Here is a 16,076-nt window from a genome sequence, read left to right on the forward strand (position 1 = left end):
AGTGTATATTTTAACGAATGAATAGATAATTGATATTTGAAGTTGTAATTTGTAAGCGTTAGTCAAATTAGTCTCTGAATTTTGTGAATTGACAAATATATTTCTGAAAGTATAAAATATCAATCAAAATAATTATCTTGTAAATTTTTATCATTATATATTTTAATGGGGTAATGTAATTAAATATGTAGCTTATCCATATTGATCCCGCATCAATATCATCTTATTGTAAACAAATTTGCTGATGAAACTTTATTATCTATAAAATAAATTTGTAAGTAGTTGTAATTGTATATGAATTAATTATGGACAAATTAATCCATAAAATATTTAAATTTATTAAAAAAATGAGTATGCGTTGTAATGATATTAATATAATATCAACGTAGAGGGGTCAAATATCCGATTAACATGTAAAATCATAATATTTAAGAATAAAAGTTTAAAGATGAACTATTTTGATTATTATTTTATAATTTTCAAAATGTATTTTTCGATATATAAAATTATGAATTAATTTATTTAACGCTTACAATTTAAATTATCAATTTACCCGATCACTCATTTTGTAATTCAATTTATAATATTGTTTTTTACTAAAAAAAAGAACAGACTTATAATATTGTTTTAAAAATATATACTCATAAATATGATATAGAGGGAGTATCTAATCTTACTATTCTCATAAAAATATGTTGCTATTATTATTTATTAAAAAAAAAAAACTTACTATTAGATAAGGGTAAGGAATAAGAACAATTTAGATTTTGGATGATATGGATGCAGACTAAGAAGGATAGGAATTATTAGAACTATAATCATAATCCATATTGTTTCTTTATTTTGATTTTGGAGTTGCTCTAATTATGGAAGCACTTTCCCTTTCCCTTCCCCTTCCCCTAATCACTGTTACCAATTCCAATGCCAACTACACTCCTCTGACTGCTGCTACTAGTTATTCATCACTCTCATCCTTACAACACCGTCCTTCTTCCTCAACCACCAAACCCTTCACTTTTGTATCCCCTCTTTTTCTTTTTCTTTTTCTTCTTCTTCTTATTAATTAATTTGTTTGTGGTTTTTTTCGTTGTATTTTTAAAATTAAATGGAAATATGAATGTGAACAAAAAAAAAATTATATTTGTTGGGTTTGGAACATGATGATTGCATTTTCCTTTACAGAAGAGTGTTGTTCGTGTTCGAGCTGAGGGTGAAGATAATGAGTTGAAGCAAATGAGGGATATGGCTGCTGCCAGAAAGAGATGGGAATCTCTGGTATTTTACATTTTAATTTAATTTATTTTAATAACATTATTCACTTTGATTATTGTGTATGCTATAAGTGATATGTGAAGTGAGGAGTTTCTAGTTGAATTCAATTTTCACATTCTTGTTGTTAGTGTCTTAGTGATATGCAATATTTGGGATTGTTGGGTTGGGTATGGCTCATAGTAAGTGATAAATGGATAAGTCGCTTGAGCTTAAATGTTGTAATCTGGACCGTAGTATTTAAATACAAGTTGTACACTGTAAATCCTAATCTTGAATCATTATACAAAGGTATTGCAGCCACTCTACAGGCGGAGACTTTGACACAATTAACTGAACTCCGTGATCAAACATCATGCATTCTCTCTTTTGCGTTTTTGTATCTTTATTCTGTTGTACTGGGGTTGTTGTTCTAATGGCGATTTCTCAACGGCTTTGGGTTTGAGCATATATAATAAACTGTATAATCTTGTAGTACTTGCTATTGGAGGATGCTATCTTTTCTACTATCAAACCCCTTTCATTTTGCAGTTTTCATTCGCGTTTGGATCTCAGGATTTTAGCGGGGATTTTTGCTTGTTTGTTTTGTAGATCAGGGATGAAAAAATTAAAGTTCTTACCCCAAGGGAAGCTGGGTATGCAGTACAGCTTTCAAACAAGCCTCTTATTGATGTTCGCCCCTCAAATGAACATAGCAAGGTTTCTCTTATGATGCAGCTCTTGCTTTTGTTTACCTTAGCCAATACATTGCACATATGATTTAGTTATATACCTCTAGAAGGAGGGAATAAAGAAAGAAATTTGATATTCTAAACATGTTATTGTTGTAGTCAGACATTTATGAAGCTTATTATCACGAGTAATTGATCTTGATAGCCGTTGAAAGTATCAGATTGGCATTTCTTTATACATCTAATTGAATTCTATTCAGCTTTCATAATTTTAGCTCTTAATGCAAATAAGTAATTCGATTCTTCTTTTGGTTTCGTTTTTCACTTAGCAAACAATCCACACATTATTGTTGTGGTCTTTGATTGTTCTTTTTGCATGTTTTGAAGGCATGGGTGAGAGGTTCGACCTGGATTCCAATATTTGATGTCGATAATGGTTTAGATGTTGGAACCATTCCTAGAAAAATCACAAATTTTGCTATGGGTATTAAAAGATCTATGCTGACTCTTTGAATACAATTTTACAATCACCCGCTAAATTTCATTGAAATTTTATTAAATTTAACTTGATTTTGTGAACAGGAGGTTGGTGGAGTGGCATGCCTACCCTGTCTTTTGACAAGTATCATAAACAATCCTTGTTTGTTCTTATGACTCTTTCTCTGTGCAAATAAAATTTATTAATTTATTTCCTCTCTTTAACAGCTCGTTCTTACCCAAAGTTGAGGAGAAGTTCCCCAAAGATACAGAATTAATTGTTGCATGCCAGAAGGGACTGAGGTGAGCTTTATAGATTCAATTGATTGCATACTGAATTAAGTTTCTTTTAATTTTAATTTTCCATTTTCTTAAAATGCATTTGATAATTGGTACAGCCCCTTGTGTTTCGAATCACATTTTTGTATTTAAATAATTAAATCTTTGGTTCAGTCAAATTCTGGCGGGTGATCCATCTAATCATTTCACAATTGTCTGTCGAACAAACAATGTAAGTCTTGTGGTGTTCTTAACCTGACTTTTGGCCAGATCACTAGCTGCTTGTGAACTACTCTATAATGCTGGCTACAGAAACCTGTTCTGGGTTCAAGGAGGCTTCGAGGCTGCTGAAGAAGAGGCATGTTTTCCCATTTCAATTTTCTGAAATTTCTTTTGTGCTTTACTCTAATTAAATTTTGGAAAATAAAAACAACTTTTCTGGTGATCTTAATCCTTTTGGCCCTTTGTTGAGCAGGATCTTGTAGTTGAGGGTCAAGTGCCTCTTAAGTTTGCTGGAATTGGTGGTGTTTCAGAATTCCTTGGGTAACTATCTAATCTCACCCTTTCCCTTACTTCTAATGCATGCAATATAATATCATTGATGAAGTCTAACAATTAGGCCTCGTAAATTGAAGTTCTCTCTAATGGATAACACATTACACATATAAATTACTTTGTAATTTATATCGTTTGCAATGTTTTTATCATGAATTCATGCCACATTAGAACATTATACTTCTTACAAGTTATGATTGGTTTGTAACACTGATATAAAATCTATGTTCAAAATCACTCTATATTGTTTGGTGTATTACATAGGCATAATTTTAATTTGATGCATGCTAAAGACCCATGGTGATTTTTTATAAAAGAAACTCAATGACATGATAAATTGTATGTTTTTTGGATGTGGTCTCTGTTGATTTTTTTAAAAAAATTTAAATTACTAAAGAGAAGTTTGATGTTAATAACTATCAATTTCAGAATTGATTTACTTTTGTTCTAGATTGATTGACAGTGTATTGATTTATATGGTGTACTGCCAAAAGGTGAAATTGCATGCCAATTTACAAATCAATTTTGAGATTGGTTATCAACTTGTGATTATATGCATACAAATAACTTAACTACAATTTTTGTTGTGAAGACAGTGTTCTGGAAGATTTCATTGAAAAATGACATAAGAATCTTATGTTATTTATTTTCAGATTGCCATGAATTAATTAAAACGTGCCTATAAATTCTTGCTGGCAACAATAGCACGAAAATTGTAGAAACCAGCTTTCTGGTTGCAAGATAATAATAAATTTAATTAAGAGAATATTATACAGATTTGAGTTGTTATTCATCATCTATTTGATTACAACTCTCCCGTCTGTAGCAGAATGTTCATAACTTGTTCAGCTTAATAATTGCACAGACGTAATTACATGATACATATATATCTTTTTGCTTATGATATGCAGGCTTCAAAGAAGATTTTACACAATTTAAAAAATTAGAACAATTTTTAAATATGGATACAAATTTCTGACTGCAAGATTATTTCCAGTTGGACTGATCAACAACGAGCTGCTGCAGCCAAGGAAGGTTGGGGATACAGATTAGTGTTTTCTGCACGCCTGGTAATTTATCTATTCTATACTTTCAGCTGTGAATTTCATTTCTCAATCTTGACATCTCAAATTTGAATGGTTCTTGCATAGATTGGACTATTTCTTGTTACCGATGCATTATTTATTGGCGCTCAGCAACTTGGGCACTATCTTCAGGAGATCAGGACCCATTGAGATACTATGGCTACATTTGAGTTATTGATTAACCCTGGTGTAGACAATGTTCCTTTGTTTTGGATGAGAAAATAGAGACAACAGGCTGAGGAACTCAATTTTGAATGCAGACCTTGATGGAGGCTTATATTCCATCCTTTAGTTAGATTTACCAGCAGGTGCTTTCTGGAATTTATGTCATAATAGGCTTATCTTATTCTTAGGATTATAAATCCAAGTTTAGCTGGGTAGTGATTTTAGCTTAGGTTTCTCCCGTGTGGCTGGCTACGATCTAAGAAGTATTTTTTGGCCAAACCAAATTCTTGTATTTTCTTAGAAATTTCCAGAACCCAAAAAATGTCATCATACTGCTTCATTAATGTTAATATTTTGTTGTGTGTATGTATTATAGTCGTTGATATAGTAGATATATTTCGAACTGTGATTATATTATTGCAGAAACCCTTGATGTGTGTGATTGTATCCATTTAGAATTTCCTCTTTCCTTATAAAATTAGGCTGTATTAGGTTGGTGATCATTTCTAAAAAGGAGAAAACATTTTGTAACAAATGTTAACATTAAGTTGTAAAGCAGCAAGAATCTCTACCTTAAGTTTTAAATTAATATGTATTTTGTCATTTCAGTATAGTGATTTCCATTGCCTTCCCAAAATTCTAAAATCAAGTTGAAGAACACAAAATTATTGAACCAAATGATGATTGACGAGTTGCAGAATCTCACTGCCTTGTTCTTGAGTCCCCTCTTTTTTATGAAGCCCTCGAGTTTATGGATGTGACATTGTGAACATTTTTTCCATTTTCCCCCTAGCACTAGAAATAGTTGAGTTATAAAGGAAAGTAGAAAACTCCAAACAAACCAAGTTCATCCAAATTATAAAATAGTATAATGTTTTAATCTTTGATGAGAAAATTAAAAGTTATACATGGGATTAAGTCTAGCGGAAAGGACTAGACTATCACAACATGGTAAACCCGAATTTGAATCTCCGTTGAGAGAGGTATTCACATTTAATGCTCCATATCCCTCAAATAGAATTATCTCAATGGAGGGACTTATGGAAAACCAAAAAAAGAAAAAAATATATGTATGTGCATCAATAAAAAGTAAATTCAGCATTCACATGCTCTTTCTGCTCTATCACGAGTCTTCATAGAAAGTATGGTCTAGCAACAACAAGAAGATTTTCTCTCCTATGCATTGAGATGCCAAAAACTTCAGTGAGATCCAAGTCTTTGGGTGTAACACAAGGAGGAAGCTCCCAATCAAAGCTATAGAGAAGTTGAGCTAAAGCAAGCTCAACAACTGCAATGGCAAAAGTAATAGCAGGACAACCTCTTCTGCCTGCCCCAAATGGTATCAACTCAAAATCCTGCCCCCTATAATCAATATTACTATCTAAAAATCTCTCTGGTTTAAATGCATTGGGATCTTCCCAACTTTCTGCATTCCTCCCAATGGCCCAAGCATTGACAAAAAATCTTGTTTTAGCTGGAACTATGTATCCATCTAAGGTAATATCTTCCATTGATTCTCTTGGGACTAATACTGGTACTGCAGGGTGCAATCGAAATATCTCTTTTATTACAGCCCTCATGTACTGCAGTTGATGCAGATCACTCTCTGCAACCACTCGTCTTTCTCCTAGGACGCTACGCACTTCCTTTTGTGCTTTTTCCATAACATGTGGATTCATTAGCAGCTCTGTCATTGCCCAATCAAGGGTAATGAATGTTGTATCAGTTCCAGCAGCAAACATATCCTACAAAAAAGAAATAGAAACAAGGTATTGTCAATATGTCATTTGTCAATTACGCAAAGTGAATCGAGTAAATAATCATTTTAGCCCATAAATATGTGAGTTGGTGTCATTATAGTCTTTAGATATATCGAAACTTCAAAAACATTTTGAGTGTGACAAATAAAAGATACGTTGACCAAATTGACTACCAAAAAACCCATTCAGTGATTTTTTATAATTTGATATTTTAGAGGACTATAGTGACACCGACTGACATATTCAGAGACCCAATTGGCAAATAGATTAATACTTTGCCATTTTCAACATATTGAGAGATAAACCAAAAACATCACATGGTTATTGAGGCTTCACTTACCAAGATTATTGCCTTGATATTATCAATGGTGAGAGGCATCTCACCTGAGCCATCCTTCTGCACCTCAAGTAAGATATCTACAAGGTCCTTATGTTCCTTTATTTTATTGCAAGCTCTGTGTTCATTCACTATCTGATCAATGAGTTGATCAAATTTTCTTGAAGTTTCTAGGAGTCTTGCTTTCATACCTGTCAAGCTGTGTATAAACTCCAATGAAGGAAAGAAGTCACCAACACTGAATCCTCCAAGTAGCTCCTGATACTCATCAAGCATCTTCTGGAATCCATGTTTTTTATGATCTCCTGCTTCTGAAAAGTCCCTTCCAAATGCTACACGACAAACAACATTATTTGCATACAATCCCAACATCTTAGACAAATTGGTAGTTCCTGGATAAGACCCTGCAACTCTATGAACTAGAGAAGCAACTTCTTCTTCTCTAACAGAACTATATGAGTGTACCCTTTTGGCACTTAGAAGCTCAAGTATGCAAATTTTTCTTACATGCCTCCAATAAGCACTGTAAGGTGCAAAAGCAATGTCTGTGCAGTTATAAAAGAGGTACTTAGCTGAAAACAGTTGTGGACGGCTTGCAAGTGCAAGATCATGAGTTTTCAACACTTCTTTTGCTAATCTAGCTGATGAAACCACAACTGTTGGAATTTCTCCAAGTTGTAGGAAAGTTATGGGTCCATATTTATCAGCAAGGCTTTGTAAAGATTTTGGAGGCATGGTTCCAATTCCAAGTTGGTGGAGATTGCCAATGAAGGGTATGGTAGGTGGACCTGGAGGTAGATTGGATCTTCTTATCTTTCTTGACTTGTTTATAAAGAGAAGTTTCATCAATAGAGCTATGAAAATGAATACAAAGAGAAAGAATGGTGTATAGATTTCATTGAGCCATTGGAGCAGAGCCATTTGATAGAGTGATGGGAGTGTAGTTTGCAAAGTTCAACAACATGTGATGCCACTGTGTTAAGAGTTAACCTTATCTCATTGCATGTTTCTGTGCTAATATGCGACTGCCACAGACACCGATAGCCGTAGAATGTGTCAATTGCTTCTTAATATAATAGACCTAATGCATTAAAAAAAAGTAAACTCTAAAGCAAGACTTTTGGCCTTTTACTATCCAATAATAAATCATAGTTGATCAAGACTCCGAACGCTTGTAGAAACCTTCTCGACAAGGTTAACACCAGTATAAAAATATCTCGGAGCCTTAATGTACTTCCTTGCATTTCATCAACTAAGGAGCTGACGTATAGCCCAAACAAATTAACAACAAGAGTCATCAATTCGAAAATAATATATACAAGTACAAGACAATTAACATATATATTGTAAATAAATTGTACATGTATCAAGTAAACGAATATATACACACACATATATTTTTTAGCGGTAAGACTTCAACGTAAATGCAATGTCTATATGTCAATGCAAATGATTTCGAAATATCACCTCACACAAGAGCATTGTGGATCCTTCTAAACAACACTACTTTTTCCCATAGGAAATGTAAAGTCCACCGACTATCACAGACTCAAAATCCCCGCAAGAATATGTAGGCTCCAACCAATTATAGACATACCACTTAATTATGAAGAGTTTTCTACCTGACACTCTCAATTGCACCTGCCACCCCCAATACACATGAAAAGACAATTTATCTTTTTAATCATTTAAAATAAGTTTCAGAAGTTTAAACGTTTTGAAATAAACAAGTTTTCAAAATTAAAAAAAATTGAATTTTCGAAATAAAGATACATTTCGAAAATTTGGAAAGTTTTCAAATTTAGAAATTTTCGAAAAGGGCAAAATTATATTTTTATATGGGTTGGTATGACAAGTATAAGTGGGGGTGCGTCGTAGAAAACTCAATTATAAATGCATGAATGTGGATGGACACCTTGTTCATTAATCATCAATACTGCAAGATTAAATTACTAACAACTGCATATTTGCATTTTCAGAAATCATCACAACATGTCATATGCAACGATTCTAACAAGGAGTACATTACATCATTCAAAATAACATGTTAATATAACACTTATTTTGACAAAAATAAACGAACACTTCAACATGGTATACACATAATAGCAAACATACGAGAATCCAACACATAGCTAATGCAAGAAAATAAATGGAGAGATGTCCTTACCTTTAAGCATTATTCTCAAAACTCTTAAGTAACGTATTTTCTCCAACAAAATTATACACCTTCACAAAATAAATTATCACTTATTTAGTGTCAAAACTCACCTATTCCTAACTCTTATTCAAAGTTGTGGAGTTGACTAAAGATTCACCTTACTCAAGAATGTTCTTTAATTAAATAATCACAACTTTATGATATCATAGCTTAAGAAACACCATTTAAATATATTTTTAAAAGATATCAATTTTCTCAAATCAACAAACACAAAAACAAGTAACAATAAAAAGATATTTCGAGTTCATATTTCGCACAAGTGCCTCAAGACAAATCCAATAAAAAAAGGGTGAAAAATTCATTTTACAAATCTTACCTTTGGATCAAAATTCTAATATAATAAGTATCAATGATCCATGAGATAACGTTAGTTCACTTCCAAAGATTCAACATAGTTGAATTTAACACTTTAACACAAAACCCTTTTTTTATTTATAATTATTACAAGACAAATCAACAACTCTATTGTAAAATTATTTTATTTTATAAATTAACATAATTCTAACATAATATGTTTCGTAAAAATCATACCCTTTAATCTCTAACAACTTTGAATATTCAATAATTCCTCTTTCTAAAAATAAGAATTTTATATTATTTCAAAATTACAACAAAGATTTTAAATTGATTTTGATATAAATACCAAAACTTTAATCATTATTAAGTGGTTTAAAATAATGATTCACGCTTCAAATTGATTTTCATCAATGTTAACACCTATAATTTGTTTTATCATCAAAATAATATTTTTATCTGTTGAACATTAAGATCAATATTTTTCTTTAATTAATATTAAAATTAAGTTTTAAACAATAACATCAACAACAATTTTATCGTAAAAATCAATATATTTCATTTTAAAAGTTTTGACTCTTTTATTCAAAAATCAACTTAACACAAAGTCCTAGACTTTAAACTTTCAATTGAAACATTTAAAAGAAATGGCGATAGCAACAACTATCAAGTATTTTTATTCTCAAACTAAAAATATTAAACAAGACTCAATTTTATGCATCAAAATTATGTCATGACTCAAGAAATATCAATCTTACACCTTCTCCATAATTTTAGATAAAACACAATTTGTATAAATTAAATTGAGTTTTCAACAAAGAACAAACTTTCTTCCAAAAAATTAAATATGTATATATAACATATTAACTTATACTAAAATTATATTTCTACCATTAAATATTATATTGTGTATAACTCTTTGCATCAATCCGATCACAAAACTAACACCTTTAGCAAACCAATTAATCATTAAAAATAGAAGCTTTAACCAATTAAAATTATGTATCAAACTTTTGAAATAATATGCTTACAAAAAGTTGTTTTATAATCATAACACCCCTTCAATCATAAAAAAAAAAAATAGAAGTCAAAGTTTTTAAAATATCACCAATATCACAAAAACATAGTTAACAACCTTAATAACAACAATAGACAACTTAATTTGTATCTTTTTCTATCAAAAAATATATTTTAAATCAAGTCTATTTCAAACTGACTCAAAAAGTAAATAAAACTATTGAATAAGTATATTAATAAATCAAGTTTAGTGATAAAAACAATATACTAAAATTTAAACAAATTAAGAGTAATTTTTCTGCACAAGTACAACACAACCATCCACCACCAAAACTATACGGGCGAAACCATTACTGATTACTATCTTTTCTTTTAACAACTGCCTTATATTTCTAACAAATATTATAATATTAATATTCCACACTAAATATTTGTTACACAAAACAAAACAGTAACAACTGCATGTTAAATTGTTGTAGGAGTAAATATAACTTAACACTCAAAAGTATTGTTTTGATACTATTAATGATCTTTGGTTAACTAAAATAAATCATATATATATATATATATATATATATATATATATATATATATATATATATATATATATATATATATATATATATATATATATATATATAAATTTAAAAATATTAACATAAAGTAGTGGCAATTATTATATAATAAAATTAAATGAAAGAAAAATGCATTTCACAAACTACTAATGATAAATTAAAAAATGTGGGTATTACATTATTTTTTTATTTTACTTTTTCAAATAAAATTTTTGAAATTTTTTTTATAAAGAGTTTTTTATTTTTTTTCGAGAAATAAACTTTTCGATAAAAAAAGTTCTTTTTTTTTTTTTATAAAAGATGATTTAAATTTCTTTTAGATTTTCTAAAAAATAATTTCAGAAAAAAAAGTTTCAATTTATTTCGAGAAAAAAAATGGTTTAATTTTATTTTTATTTTTGAAAAAAAAAATCAATCTTTTTTCTAGAAGAATTTTGTTTGACCTTTTTGAATTTTTTTTAATATTTTTTTGAAAAAAATAAATTTTAAATATTTTTTATGAAAAATATTTTAATTGACAAATCATTGGACCCATGAGCCTCTCAATTCAGGATTCAGACAATAAAATATTATCTCTAAAGGAGGCCTAATAAAAAGGGGTGTAGTAGTGGTTTTTTTTGACAGATTCTTTGAATTTTGAAACTTAATTGACAATTATATATACTCATAGTACTCCTTGAGCGATAGAAATAGAAGAAATAATGTGATAGGTGTAAATTAATCAATTTTACAAATTCATTAATTATTAATATCAATCCACATGTTGGAGTGACAAAAAGATTTCATCGTTAAAAAGATACAAAAAAAAAAAACTCTCAAAGCTAAAGTGCCCCAAAAATTGTGGACTAAGTGGGGTCTATGGACCCACTTTTTCAAAATTATCTTTTGATTTTTTAAACTGTTTTTCAAATTTTTTATGAAAAAAAAAGGTTTTGATTTATTTGAGTCAAATAAATTTCAAGAAAAAAATATCAATAGAGAAACATTGCCCTCATGAGTTCTCTCAATTATAACTACAAAAAATAATGAGTCGGATCTTAAAATTTTATCTCAATAGAATGTCTAATATTAAGAAGTTTACTAAAAGGTTTTTTAAGTTAGACTTTGGTTATGAGGTTTAATTGACAATTTTAGATAAATGTATGTTAGTTGTGATGTAATAGAAAGAGATAGATATATAAAAAGATAAAGTATTAAATACGTATATAAAAATTGAATGTGTTTAAATATAAGAGTTAAATATAATATTAATATGTAACAATTAATATATTAATATTTGTCAATAAAAAAAAGTCATTTATTTCTCAAATTTCAATAGAGATAAATATTCACTCAATAGATTATCCCTATATATTTCTTTTTATAAAGATAATTTTATACCAATTAAAATTTCTGATACATGGACGACCTACTATTAAGTTCATTTTAACAAAAAATTAAATAAAATGAAAATGGATTGTCTCATATTAAAAAAAAAAAAAAAATTAAAACAATGGGGGAGTAGTGTGTTGTTCTCAATCATTCAATTTTTTAATTTTATTTTTACATCATTTTTTTTCTTATTTAAAACATTAATTGAATGATGAATACAATATTCTTCGTATTTTTTTTCTTAACATAGAAGAATCCATTATGGAAAATAGAGATAGTTTTATATCAATTCAAATTGCTAATATTTTTCTAGGGGACTTGAATTAACTATGTTAGCTGCACAAAAATTGATTATACATAATGTTAAAGGAATAAGTAGTTAAATGCAAACAAAGTAACGCCTGCCTCTTCCATAATATAAAGGGTAGCAAATTAGCAATGCAGCCTTGCCTTTCATCTAAATTTACGTACAAGATATGTCCTCTTGTTATTACTCTCTCTTCATTCAATGATACTTATTATTTTTTCAACCACAATTACTATTTTTAGTATTTTATTGAAAGAATGAAGATTAAACTTGTAATCTTTTTATCATTCTCTCTATAATTTTTTCTTTAATACTTATTATTATTATTATTATTATTATTATTATTATTATTATTATTATTATTATTATTATTATTATTATTATATATTGGGGGATTCTATAGCCTCAGTTCCTATGGTTGTGGTTTCTAATTTAAGTAAAATTATTATTTTTAATAAAATTACATATTTGTTTAATTAGAATTTTAGATGTTAAATACTAATTTATTATCTATTTATTTTAATACTTATAATCAAATAATTTCTCTCTTTTTAATATTTTTTAAACAATAATTTCAAGAACCACAAAAAGGTAGTTAGTGTTATTTTACACATTATTTGATTAAGGTTGAAAGTAAAAGAAAAGAAACTAATGGAAAGTAAAACTCTAATTTCAAATCAATTTTCCATCGTTTGGTTGTAGCATAAAACTGAAAGGAAAAGAATAAATCTATGGGGTCCACAAAAATATTTCCTCCCGAAAATGGGAAGAAAGTCTGGGAACGATAAATTTGTGTAGTTGTTCTAAATCTACCCTATATTGCTTACATATATGTATTGATGTGTTTTTATATTTTTGTGTAAATATGTTACTACTAAGTGAAGTATTATTCTTTTTGTATTGGATAAAAGTAAAAGTAAATTATTTCTTAGCATGTGCTTCTTTTTTTTTCTTCACAATTTATTATATACATTTTTCATTTTTCTTATGCATTTCACTAAGTGAACAATTGATACGATCTTAGTTTTATTTCTCTCATTTTTCGCGTGTCAGTTTTGCATATTTGGTCAAATTCGGTCAAGTTTTTTGCTCCACTAGATTGCATAATTCTTTAGCTTAGTTTGCAATCTGCACCAAAAGCCCAAATTTTACCTAATTTTCTCTTTTCTCACCTTTCACCTTCACCTCATATTTTTGTGTCACTTTACCAAAATAAAATGTCATTTCATATTTTTAAATAGTTATAGTATAATATTTTTGAGTAGCCTTAACCACTATATTTTGATGGTGTAATTCTAGAACAACCTTAACCATTATATTTTGAGGGTGTAATTCTAGAACGATTTTCTATAATGCAATAGTAAATCCGATACAGTTTATCTGAACTATTTTATCCTAAGGACGTCGTGACTGATCGTTTGTCTTGTACAATTTTGAGCAGTGCGACGTTTCAAAACAATTTTTTAAAACTCAAAAACAACAATTTTAAAACATTTCTTTATGTCATGTCTAGCAATAAATTACTAGATACGGTTTCTCTGCTTCTAATTTCAATAAACCGTTTTGGTTTGAGGGATGTCACTTCAATCAATGATAACCAAATTTGTTATTTTTCTTAACTATGAAAAATGATGCCGGCATTATGAAAGATGACATTCACTAGTTCCAAAAATAGCTAAACTAACATAAAAAGGATAAGAAAACTCGAGAATTAACTCTATGGGAGAATAATGATTACATATGTAGAGATTATATTCTTAATGGACTTGCTGACGATTTATATGATTACTACTGTTCTAGTAATATTGCTAGAGATGTTTGAGATACTCTAAATAACAAATATGATATTGAGAAATATGTTTGTATGATTTTAATATTTGACATGTTAGACTATGTCATGTGAATCAAACGTGTAATTTCAAACTTAAGTTTAATTTCAATGTTATGTTTAAATGATTTTAAAAAATGTGATTTTTGTAGTCAAGTTAAAATAATAAAGAGTTCACATAAATCAATAGTTAGAGAATCTGAGCCTTTAGATTTAATATATATATATATATATATATATGAACTTGATAAGACTTTAACTAGAAATGGAAAACGTATTTATTAATTTTATTGACAATTGTTATGACTACACCTTTGTATATCTAATACAAAATAATGTGAAGCGCTTGACATGTTTAAGATCGTTGTAACTGTAATTGAATATCAATTTAGTAGAAAAATTAATAGGTTTTGTATTGATTGAGGAATCGAGTATGATTCTAGTTTGTTTAATAATTTTTATAAATTGCATGAAATTATACATGAAAGAACTACATCATATTCTCCTTAAATGAATGGTGAAGGTGAAGCAAATAATAAAACTCTTACTGAACTAGTTGTTGCTATTATGCTTAACTCTGGTGGTACATCTCATTGGTGGGAGAATTTTTTTATTAATTATTTTCTATGTTTTGAACAGAGTTATTAAATTTAAAAGCAAAATATCTCCTTATGAGATTTTTAATAAAATACAATCTAATTTGTCTTATTTTTTTAACTTGGGGTTGTTTGGCTTATATCAGAATCTTCAATCTCAAGCGAGTTAAACTCGTCAGTGGAGCATATGAATGTGTATTCATTGGGTATGTAGTAAACATCAAAGCTATAAGTTTTATGACTTAAACGCTGAAGTGATCATGAAGTCAAATGATGTCGACTTTTATGAAAATATATTCCCTTTCAAATTGAAAAATAGTGGAGGCTTTAGAACAAATCACATTACTATGATCAAGAGCACTTAAAGCAATGAACAAGGCGAAACATAAAATCAAATAAGTAAAAGAGCAAAAGTTGCTAAAGATTATGAATCCGATTATACGATATATACTACATAAGAGGATCCAACAACCCTTCAAGAAGATTGATCGTTATTGGATGCATATTTGTGGCAAAAAACTATAAACGGAGAAATGAATTCTCAAGAGTCTAACAAGATCTAACATTTAGCAGACTTGCCTCCTGATTGCAAATCGATAGGTTGTAGATAGATTTTGAAAAAGAAACTAAAATTCAATAGAATTGTTGATAAATACATGATTTGCCTAGTAGCAATTAGGGGTACTAATTTCACTTGTTGGTATTCATAACTTGGTGGTACACCAAATGTATGTCAGAACTACTTTTTTAAGTGGTAATTTGGAAGAAGAAATATACATGGAGCAACCTGAAGGTTTTGTGATTAATGGACAAGAAAACAAAGTGTAAGTTAAATAAAGATAACTCTTTGTATGGTCTTAAGCAAGCTCCCAAACAAAGTGTGTAACTTTATTATATTAAATGAGTTTAAAGTGAATGAAAGTGACAAATGTATTTATTACCAATTTGAAAAATAGAATTTGCACTATCATATGTCTCTATGTAGACGACTTACTCATATTTAATTCAAACATTCATGCTATAAATACTAGGAAATCATTATTGTGTAACAAATTTGATATAAAAGACCTCATAGAAGTTAATGTAATCTTTGAAATCAAAATTAATAGGTCAGAAAAAAGACTTTCTTTGGGATCAATCTCACTATGTTGACAACATCTTAAAGAAATACAATGGGTAGTGGAAATGAGATGAGGTTGTACTTATCCCTCAGGTACCGGGTTCGACTCTCACAGGAGGCAAAAACTTGTTATTTCCAACGAGGGAAAA

The 16,076-nt window shown here is 29.0% G+C and overlaps 2 protein-coding genes across 3 annotated transcripts; one reads left to right on the forward strand and one right to left on the reverse strand.

Moving 5' to 3' along the window:
* The first annotated feature begins 753 nt into the window (after positions 1–753).
* On the forward strand, positions 754–4,867 carry LOC101503748 (rhodanese-like domain-containing protein 11, chloroplastic). Of its 2 annotated transcripts, XM_004501796.4 has the most exons (10): positions 757–1,019; positions 1,183–1,275; positions 1,861–1,968; positions 2,328–2,424; positions 2,523–2,562; positions 2,646–2,720; positions 2,967–3,054; positions 3,172–3,239; positions 4,249–4,321; positions 4,403–4,867. In XM_004501796.4, the coding sequence occupies exons 1-10, from the start codon at positions 867–869 to the stop codon at positions 4,484–4,486; spliced, it is 879 nt and encodes a 292-aa protein (XP_004501853.1). In that variant the 5' UTR covers positions 757–866; the 3' UTR covers positions 4,487–4,867. The 2 variants fall into 2 exon arrangements, with proteins under 2 accessions (XP_073225173.1, XP_004501853.1); XM_073369072.1 differs by lacking the exon at positions 4,403–4,867 and having other exon boundaries at positions 754–1,019; positions 4,163–4,302.
* Positions 4,868–5,572: 705 nt separating this feature from the next.
* Positions 5,573–7,655, reverse strand: LOC101504180 (cytochrome P450 71AP13-like). The gene is made up of 2 exons (XM_004501797.4): positions 6,602–7,655; positions 5,573–6,246 (listed from the first exon to the last, which is right to left on the reverse strand). Exons 1-2 carry the CDS (start codon positions 7,517–7,519, stop codon positions 5,635–5,637), a joined length of 1,530 nt encoding a protein of 509 aa, XP_004501854.1. The 5' UTR covers positions 7,520–7,655; the 3' UTR covers positions 5,573–5,634.
* Between the last annotated feature and the right edge of the window lie 8,421 nt (positions 7,656–16,076).

This window comes from Cicer arietinum, chromosome 5 (assembly GCF_000331145.2).
Source record: "Cicer arietinum cultivar CDC Frontier isolate Library 1 chromosome 5, Cicar.CDCFrontier_v2.0, whole genome shotgun sequence".
Classification (NCBI taxonomy): Eukaryota; Viridiplantae; Streptophyta; class Magnoliopsida; order Fabales; family Fabaceae; genus Cicer; species Cicer arietinum.

Coding starts and splice junctions, on each gene's coding strand:
- LOC101504180 (XM_004501797.4), bottom strand. CDS start 7,519: ATGGCTCTGCTCCAATGGCTCAATGAAATCTATACACCATTCTTTCTC. Junction 6,247..6,601: donor ATATCAAGGCAATAATCTTG/GTAAGTGAAGCC, acceptor TCTTTTTTGTAG/GATATGTTTGCTGCTGGAAC.
- LOC101503748 (XM_004501796.4), top strand. CDS start 867: ATGGAAGCACTTTCCCTTTCCCTTCCCCTTCCCCTAATCACTGTTACC. Junction 1,276..1,860: donor GAAAGAGATGGGAATCTCTG/GTATTTTACATT, acceptor TTTGTTTTGTAG/ATCAGGGATGAAAAAATTAA. Junction 4,322..4,402: donor TAGTGTTTTCTGCACGCCTG/GTAATTTATCTA, acceptor GTTCTTGCATAG/ATTGGACTATTTCTTGTTAC.